The sequence below is a fragment of the Oncorhynchus mykiss genome, chromosome 13 (genome assembly GCF_013265735.2).
Source record: "Oncorhynchus mykiss isolate Arlee chromosome 13, USDA_OmykA_1.1, whole genome shotgun sequence".
In the NCBI taxonomy this organism is placed as follows: Eukaryota; Metazoa; Chordata; class Actinopteri; order Salmoniformes; family Salmonidae; genus Oncorhynchus; species Oncorhynchus mykiss.
This window is the reverse complement of record NC_048577.1, coordinates 70,736,235-70,746,246: the sequence shown is the minus strand read 5'-3', so window position 1 is coordinate 70,746,246 and position 10,012 is coordinate 70,736,235. Positions and strand designations below refer to the sequence as shown.

Here is a 10,012-nt window from a genome sequence, read left to right as displayed (position 1 = left end):
AAGTGAGTAGAGAGAGAGAGAGTATTGAAGCCTCATTAAAGACTAACACATCAAACAGCATCTGGGTGCAGAGGCTGGGATGGCCTTTCTGCCTGTGTTTCTCACTCTGTCTGTGTGTGTTTCTCACTCTGTCTGCGTGTGTTTCTCACTCTGTGTATGTGTTTCTCATTCTGTGTGTGTGTCTGTGTGTGTTTCTCACTCTGTGTGTGTGTGTGTGTGTGTACATATGTGACTCACAGCCTGCTACAGCCATGCGCTCCACACTGTCCTCCTGCAGCTCCTCATGAGACAGAAACACACACAGACGTTTCATAGAAACACTGGCCTGCAGAGAGAGATGGAGGGAAGGAGAGAGAAAGAGACAGGGAGAGAGGGAGACAGATGGAGGGAGGGAGAGAAAGAGACAGGGAGAGAGGGAGACAGATGGAGGGAAGGAGAGAGAAAGAGACAGGGAGATAGGGAGACAGATGGAGGGAGGGAGAGAAAGAGACAGGGAGAGTGGGAGACAGATGGAGGGAGGGAGAGAGAAAGAGACAGGGAGAGAGGGAGACAGATGGAGGGAGGGAGAGAAAGAGACAGGGAGAGAGGGAGACAGATGGAGGGAGGGAGAGAGAAAGAGACAGGGAGAGAGGGAGACATGGAGGGAAGGAGAGAGAAAGAGACAGGGAGAGAGGGAGACATGGAGGGAAGGAGAGAGAAAGAGACAGGGAGAGAGGGAGACATGGAGGGAAGGAGAGAGAAAGAGACAGGGAGAGAGGGAGACATGGAGGGAAGGAGAGAGAAAGAGACAGGGAGAGAGGGAGACAGATGGAGGGAGGGAGAGAGAAAGAGACAGGGAGAGAGGGAGACAGATGGAGGGAGGGAGAGAAAGAGAGACAGATGGAGGAAGGAGACAGCAGGGAGAGGGAGACAGATGGAGGGAGGGAGGGAGGGAGGGAGGGAGAGAAAGAGAGACAGAGATGGAGGAAGGAGACAGCAGGGAGAGGGAGACAGATGGAGGGAGGGAGAGAAAGAGAGACAGAGATGGAGGAAGGAGACAGCGGGGAGAGGGAGACAGATGGAGGGAGGGAGAGAGAAAGAGACAAGGAGAGAGGGAGACAGATGGAGGGAGGGAGAGAAAGAGAAACAGAGATGGAGGAAGGAGACAGCGGGGAGAGGGAGACAGATGGAGGGAGGGAGAAAGAGACAAGGAGAGAGGGAGACAGATGGAGGGAGGGAGAGAAAGAGAGACAGAGATGGAGGAAGGAGACAGCAGGGAGAGGGAGACAGATGGAGGGAGGGAGAGAAAGAGAGACAGAGATGGAGGAAGGAGACAGCGGGGAGAGGGAGACAGATGGAGGAAGGAGACAGCAGGGAGAGGGAGACAGATGGAGGGAGGGAGAGAGAAAGAGACAGAGATGGAGGAAGGAGACAGCAGGGAGAGGGAGACAGATGGAGGGAGGGAGAGAAAGAGAGACAGATGGAGGAAGGAGACAGCAGGGAGAGGGAGACAGATGGAGGAAGGAGACAGCAGGGAGAGGGAGACAGATGGAGGAAGGAGAGAAAGAGAGACAGAGATGGAGGAAGGAGACAGCAGGGAGAGGGAGACAGATGGAGGAAGGAGAGAAAGAGAGACAGAGATGGAGGAAGGAGACAGCAGGGAGAGGGAGACAGATGGAGGAAGGAGAGAAAGAGAGACAGAGATGGAGGAAGGAGACAGCAGGGAGAGGGAGACAGATGGAGGAAGGAGAGAAAGAGAGACAGAGATGGAGGAAGGAGACAGCAGGGAGAGGGAGACAGATGGAGGAAGGAGAGAAAGAGAGACAGAGATGGAGGAAGGAGACAGCAGGGAGAGGGAGACAGATGGAGGAAGGAGAGAAAGAGAGACAGAGATGGAGGAAGGAGACAGCAGGGAGAGGGAGACAGATGGAGGAAGGAGAGAAAGAGAGACAGAGATGGAGGAAGGAGACAGCAGGGAGAGGGAGACAGATGGAGGAAGGAGAGAAAGAGAGACAGAGATGGAGGAAGGAGACAGCAGGGAGAGGGAGACAGATGGAGGAAGGAGAGAAAGAGAGACAGAGATGGAGGAAGGAGACAGCAGGGAGAGGGAGACAGATGGAGGAAGGAGAGAAAGAGAGACAGAGATGGAGGAAGGAGACAGCAGGGAGAGGGAGACAGATGGAGGAAGGAGACAGCAGGGAGAGGGAGACAGATGGAGGAAGGAGACAGCAGGGAGAGGGAGACAGATGGAGGAAGGAGAGAAAGAGAGACAGAGATGGAGGAAGGAGACAGCAGGGAGAGGGAGACAGATGGAGGAAGGAGACAGCAGGGAGAGGGAGACAGATGGAGGAAGGAGACAGCAGGGAGAGGGAGACAGATGGAGGAAGGAGACAGCAGGGAGAGGTTGCATATTAGTGATGCGCGGGTTGATTCATAACCCGCAGTCCCCGCAGTTATATCTGCAGGAGGATGGGTTTAGGGTCATTACATATTGTGTGGCTGAAGGGTGGGCGGGCGACTGAGGGTGGTTGGCTGAAGGGTGGGTGGGGGGCTGAAGGGCGGGTGGTTGGCTAGAAGGGCGGGTGGGGGGCTGAAGGGTGGCTGAAGGGCAGGTGGGGGGCTGAAGGGTGGTTGGCTGAAGGGCGGGTGGGGGCTGAAGGGCATGTGGTTGGCTGAAGGGCGGGTGGGGGCTGAAGGGCGGGTGGTTGGCTGAAGGGCGGGTGGGGGCTGAAGGGCAGGTGGTTGGCTGAAGGGAGGGTGGTTGGCTGAAGGGCAGGTGGGGGGCTGAAGGGTGGGTGGGGGGCTGAAGGGCAGGTGGGGGGCTGAAGGGTGGCTGAAGGGCGGGTGGGGGCTGAAGGGCAGGTGGGGGGCTGAAGGGCAGGTGGGGGGCTGAAGAGCAGGTGAGGGGCTGAAGGGCAGGTGGGGGGCTGAAGGGCAGGTGGGGGGCTGAAGAGCAGGTGGGGGGCTGAAGGGCAGGTGGGGGGGCTGAAGGGCAGGTGGGGGGCTGAAGGGCAGGTGGGGGGCTGAAGGGCAGGTGGGGGGCTGAAGGGCAGGTGGGGGGCTGAAGGGTGGCTGAAGGGCAGGTTAAATAAATAGAAGCAATCCCTTGATTGTGTATTTTAGGCTTCATGGAGGTTGTTATGTATTATTGACATTAGCACAGTATAGGCTGTTATCGCTCCAGTTACCAGTATAGGCTGTTATCGCTCCAGTTACCAGTATAGGCTGTTATCGCTCCAGTTACCAGTATAGGCTGTTATCGCTCCAGTTACCAGTATAGGCTGTTATCGCTCCAGTTACCAGTATAGGCTGTTATCGCTCCAGTTACCAGTATAGGCTGTTATCGCTCCAGTTACCAGTATAGGCTGTTATCGCTCCAGTTACCAGTATAGGCTGTTATCGCTCCAGTTACCAGTATAGGCTGTTATCGCTCCAGTTACCAGTATAGGCTGTTATCGCTCCAGTTACCAGTATAGGCTGTTATCGCTCCAGTTACCAGTATAGGCTGTTATCGCTCCAGTTACCAGTATAGGCTGTTATCGCTCCAGTTACCAGTATAGGCTGTTATCGCTCCAGTTACCAGTATAGGCTGTTATCGCTCCAGTTACCAGTGTAGCCTGTTATCGCTCGAGTAACCAGTGTAGCCTGGACAATTTACAGTGCCTTGCGAAAGTATTCGGCCCCCTTGAACTTTGCGACCTTTTGACACATTTCAGGCTTCAAACATAAAGATATAAAACATTATTTTTTTGTGAAGAATCAACAACAAGTGGGACACAATCATGAAGTGGAACGACATTTATTGGATATTTCAAACTTTTTTAACAAATCAAAAACTGACAAATTGGGCGTGCAAAATTATTCAGCCCCCTTAAGTTAATACTTTGTAGCGCCACCTTTTGCTGCGATTACAGCTGTAAGTCGCTTGGGATATGTCTCTATCAGTTTTGCACATCGAGAGACCGGAATTTTTTCCCATTCCTCCTTGCAAAACAGCTCGAGCTCAGTGAGGTTGGATGGAGAGCATTTGTGAACAGCAGTTTTCAGTTCTTTCCACAGATTCTCGATTGGATTCAGGTCTGGACTTTGACTTGGCCATTCTAACACCTGGATATGTTTATTTTTGAACCATTCCATTGTAGATTTTGCTTTATGTTTTGGATCATTGTCTTGTTGGAAGACAAATCTCCGTCCCAGTCTCAGGTCTTTTGCAGACTCCATCAGGTTTTCTTCCAGAATGGTCCTGTATTTGGCTCCATCCATCTTCCCATCAATTTTAACCATCTTCCCTGTCCCTGCTGAAGAAAAGCAGGCCCAAACCATAATGCTGCCACCATCATGTTTGACAGTGGGGATGATGTGTTCAGGGTGATGAGCTGTGTTGCTTTTTTTTTTTTGTATCCAAATCCAGCTTTAAACTTCTTCACAACAGTATCTCGGACCTGCCTGGTGTGTTCCTTGTTCTTCATGATTCTCTCTGCGCTTTTAACGGACCTCTGAGACTATCACAGTGCAGGTGCATTTATACGGAGACTTGATTACACACAGGTGGATTGTATTTATCATCATTAGTCATTTAGGTCAACATTGGATCATTCAGAGATCCTCACTGAACTTCTGGAGAGAGTTTGCTGCACTGAAAGTAAAGGGGCTGAATAATTTTGCACGCCCAATTTTTCCGTTTTTGAGTTGTTAAAAAAGTTTGAAATATCCAATAAATGTCGTTCCACTTCATGATTGTGTCCCACTTGTTGTTGATTCTTCACAAAAAAAATACAGTTTTATATCTTTATGTCTGAAGCCTGAAATGTGGCAAAAGGTCGCAAAGTTCAAGGGGGCCGAATACTTTCGCAAGGCACTGTATAGAATGACAAAAAGAAAGAATTACAGGGGGCAGTTTGGAAAAAAACTTTTTTTGAATAATTAATAAATATATAACCAACGTTCTGTAGTAACACTAGTCCTGTGTGAATAGGGCTTTATCCTTAATAATATATATATAACCAACGTTCTGTAGGGCTTTATCCTTAATAATACATATATACCCAACGTTCTGTAGTAACAAGCCATTTTGTCACAACTTTGGAAGTATGCTTGGGGTCATTGTCCATTTGGAAGACCCATTTGCAACCAAGCTTTAACTTCCTGACTGATGTCTTGAGATGTTGCTTCAATATATCCACATAATTTTCACGATGCCATCTATTTTGTGAAGTGCACCAGTCCCTCCTGCAGCAAAGCACCCCCACAACATGATGCTGCCACCCCCATGCTTCACGGTTGGCATGGTGTTCTCCCCCTTTTTCCTCCAAACATAACGATTATGGTCAAACAGTTCTATTTTTGTTTCATCAGACCAGAGAACATTTCTCCAAAAATGACGGTTTTGAAGCAGTGGCTTCTTCCTTGCTTTCAGGTTATGTCGATATAGGACTCGTTTTACTGTGGATATAGATACTTTTGTACCTGTTTCCTCCAGCATCTTCACAAGGTCCTATGCTGTTGTTCTGGGATTGATTTGCACTTTTCGCACCAAAGTGCGTTCATCTCTAGGAGACAGAACGCGTCTCCTTCCTGAGCGGTACGACGGCTGCGTGGACCCATGGTGTTAATACTTGCGTACTATTACAGATGAACGTGGTACCTTCAGGCGTTTGTAAATTGCTCCCAAGGATGAACCAGACTTGTGGAGGTCTACAATTGTCTTGGCTGATTTCTTTTGATTTTCCCATGATGTCAAGCAAGGAGGCACTGAGTTTGAAGGTAGGCCTTGAAATACATCCACAGGTACACCTCCAATTGACTCAAATGATGTCAATTAGCCTATCAGAAGCTTCTAAAGCCATGACATCATTTTCTGGAATTTTCCAAGCTGTTTAAAGGCACAGTCAACTTAGCTTAGTGTATGTAAACTTCTGACCCACTGGAATTGTGATACAGTGAATTATAAGTGAAATAATCTGTCTGTAAACAATTGTTGGAAAAATGACTTGTGTCATGCACAAATTAGATGTCCTAACCGACTGGCCAAAACTATAGTTTGTTAAGAAGAAATTTGTGGAGTGGTTGAAAAACTAGTTATAATGACTCCAACCTAAGTGTATGTAAACTTCTGACTTCAACTGTATACCATTCCATTACTATCAATACTATATTGGATTTTTTTTTTACCTTATTTAACTAGGCAAGTCAGATTCTTATTTTCAATGACGGCCTAGCAACGGTGGGCTACCCTGCCGACCTGACTTTATATCATTCCAATACTATCAATACTATATTGCACATGATTTGTCATGATCCTATGATGACAATGATCAACTTTGATTGATGGATTCATTCATTAGTAACCAACTGATTGATTGACTGATTAATTAATTGGCCAATAGACTGACCGATTGACTAATTGATATACCATACTGACCTGCACCACGAGGCTGAAAGATTGATTTATTGATTGATTGATTGATCAATATCTTGCCCCTGGTCACCAGCAGCATGGTGCAGCTCACCGGTCTGTACAGCATATGAATCTGTCTGTCTGTCTGTGCGTGTGTCTGTGGCCAATTCTGATATTTTGCCCAATTATTGACAAGAGCTGATCTGATTGGTCAAACAACGTATTAGGGAAACATATAAATCAGAACTGGGCTGCGTGTGTAAACGCAGCCATAGAGTGATCTGCAGTACAGCCCTCAGCACGTATCTGGTCCACACATGTTACATGTTAATGAATTAATCACCTAGATGGAATCTGATTGGTTGGAGTTAATTGGTTAGTTTACTGTTTCACTTCATTGATACATTGATGGATTTGATTTATAGATGAATACAGTGACTGATTCGATTGAATTTGCATATTGATTGATTTGTAGATAGATTATTTGATCGATTGATTTGCTGTCCAGACCTGATCAGCACACCTACCTGGACCATGCTGCTGATGACCATGGGCAGCATGTTGAGGGGGAAACGCAGGATGTTGAACAGAGCCAGAGACACAAATGCCTTCTGAGCATCCAGCACGTTCCTCTCATCTATCATCACATACACGGTGAACGTAGACAGCGCCACCTGGGGGATGGGAGGGGAAATTCATGTTATATATAATATAAAAATATATAATATCATAACATACAATGACTGTAGACAGCACCACCTGGGGGATGGGAGGGGAAATACATGTTATATATCATAATATCACATAGACAGCACCACCTGGGGGATGGGAGGGGAAATGCATGTTATATATCATATAAAAATATATAATATCATAACATACAATGACTGTAGACAGTGACCAACTGGGGGATGGGAGGGGAAATACATGTTATATATCATAATATCACATAAACTGAACGTTCACAGCGCCACCTGGGGGATGGGAGGGGAAATACATGGTATATATCGTATAACAATACCATCACATAAACTGAACGTTCACAGCGCCACCTGGGGGATGGGAGGGGAAATACATGTTATATATCATAATATCACATAGACAGCACCACCTGGGGGATGGGAGGGGAAATACATGTTATATATCGTATAACAATACCGTCATATAAACTGAACGTACACAGCGCCACCTGGGGGATGGGAGGGGAAATACATGTTATATATCGTATAACAATACCATCACATAAACTGAACGTACGCAGCGCCACCTGGGGGATGGGAGGGGAAATACATGTTATATATCGTATAACAATACCATCACATAAACTGAACGTACACAGCGCCACCTGGGGGATGGGAGGGGAAATACATGTTAAATATCATCATCAGATATACTGAGGGGAGGGTAGACACAATCAAAGACAATGTTAAATATTTATGTCAGGGACATAGGTGGATCAAGTGACCATGTAAGAGTGAGTGTGAGCATGCATATGTGTGTGTGTGTGTGTGTGTCTACGTCTCTGTAACTCACCAGAAAGGGAGCACAGACCCAGGTGAAGGTGGATATTGCCCCCAGGTAAGCAGCCTTCTTGAGGACACGGAGCTCGCTCTCTCTGATGGCTGACACCTTGTCTTTGAAGGCCAGCTCCCACGCATACAGCTTCAACACCTTTAGGTTCAGGTTTAGGTTTATTTGAACATCTCGGTACATATTCAGAAACATTGATCAAATTGATCAAATTTGTGTCTGACTGAGCTCGTCCGGCTGTGTCTGACTGAGCTCGTCCGGCTGTGTCTGTCTGAGCTCGTCCGGCTGTGTCTGTCTGAGCTCGTCCGGCTGTGTCTGACTGAGCTCGTCCGGCTGTGTCTGACTGAGCTCGTCCGGCTGTGTCTGACTGAGCTCGTCCGGCTGTGTCTGACTGAGCTCGTCCGGCTGTGTCTGACTGAGCTCGTCCGGCTGTGTCTGACTGAGCTCGTCCGGCTGTGTCTGACTGAGCTCGTCCGGCTGTGTCTGACTGAGCTCGTCCGGCTGTGTCTGACTGAGCTCGTCCGGCTGTGTCTGACTGAGCTCGTCCGGCTGTGTCTGTCTGGCTTAATAAACTGCAAACCCAGCCCATCTGGCACTCCAGCCAGGCTAGAGGAAACGCTGAAAGAACTGGAAGTATTTGACCCCAACCCTGACATGCAGAAACATACATAAAATGTGATACAAATTCAAACAGTATATAAACCTCAGGTCAAAAGACATGTGATGTGATACCTTGATGCCGTTGAGAACTTCGTTCATCAGCTTGATGCGGTTGTCTTTACTCTTCATCTGAGCTACCTGGTGATCACAACACACAACGCTGGCTATTACATCTCTGCTACATATCTCTATTACATCTCTGCTACATATCTCTGCTCCATTACAACTCTGCTACAACTCTATTACATCTCTGCTACATATCTCTATTACATCTCCATTACAACTCCGCTACATCTCTATTACATCTCTGCTACAACTCCATTACATCTATTACATCTCTGCTACAACTCCATTACATCTCTATTACATCTCTGCTACAACTCCATTACATCTATTACATCTCTATTACATCTCTGCTACAACTCTATTACATCTCTGCTACAACTCCATTACATCTATTACATCTCTATTACATCTCTGCTACAACTCCATTACATCTCTGCTACAACTCCATTACATCTCTGCTACATCTCTATTACATCTCTGCTACATATCTCTATTACATCTCTGCTACATATCTCTATTACATCTCCGCTACAACTCTATTACAACTCTATTACATCTCTGCTACAACTATATTACATCTCTATTACATCTCTATTACATCTCTGCTACATCTCTATTACATCTCTATTACATCTCTATTACATCTCTATTACATCTCTATTACATCTCTATTACATCTCTGCTACAACTCTATTACATCTCTATTACATCTCTATTACATCTCTATTACATCTCTATTACATCTATATTACATCTCTATTACATCTCTATTACAACTCTATTACATCTCTATTACATCTCTATTACATCTATATTACATCTCTATTACATCTCTGCTACAACTCTATTACAACTCCATTACATCTCTATTACAACTCTATTACATCTCTATTACATCTCTATTACATCTCTATTACATCTATATTACATCTCTATTACATCTCTATTACAACTCTATTACATCTCTATTACATCTCTATTACATCTATATTACATCTCTATTACATCTCTGCTACAACTCTATTACATCTCTATTACATCTCTGCTACAACTATATTACATCTCTATTACATCTCTATTACATCTCTGCTACAACTCTATTACATCTCTATTACATCTCTATTACATCTCTGCTACAACTCTATTACATCTCTATTACATCTCTATTACATCTCTATTACATCTCTATTACAACTCTATTACATCTCTATTACATCTCTATTACATCTATATTACATCTCTATTACATCTCTGCTACAACTCTATTACAACTCCATTACATCTCTATTACATCTCTATTACATCTCTATTACATCTCTATTACATCTCTATTACATCTCTATTACAACTCTATTACATCTCTATTACAACTCTATTACA

At 45.7% G+C, this 10,012-nt stretch overlaps 1 protein-coding gene across 2 annotated transcripts in view; it reads right to left on the bottom strand.

Annotated features, from left to right (window-relative positions):
- The window catches only part of LOC110515631 (multidrug resistance-associated protein 1), a 66,345-nt gene that overhangs the window by 34,973 nt on the left and 21,360 nt on the right, over positions 1-10,012 (bottom strand). For both annotated transcript variants that reach the window (XM_036942066.1, XM_036942067.1), the window contains 4 exons: positions 8,639-8,704; positions 7,910-8,047; positions 6,904-7,050; positions 238-325 (listed from right to left, as the gene is read on the bottom strand). In XM_036942066.1, the coding sequence (XP_036797961.1) occupies positions 238-325; positions 6,904-7,050; positions 7,910-8,047; positions 8,639-8,704 (439 nt within the window). The remainder of the gene's footprint in view (positions 1-237; positions 326-6,903; positions 7,051-7,909; positions 8,048-8,638; positions 8,705-10,012) is intronic.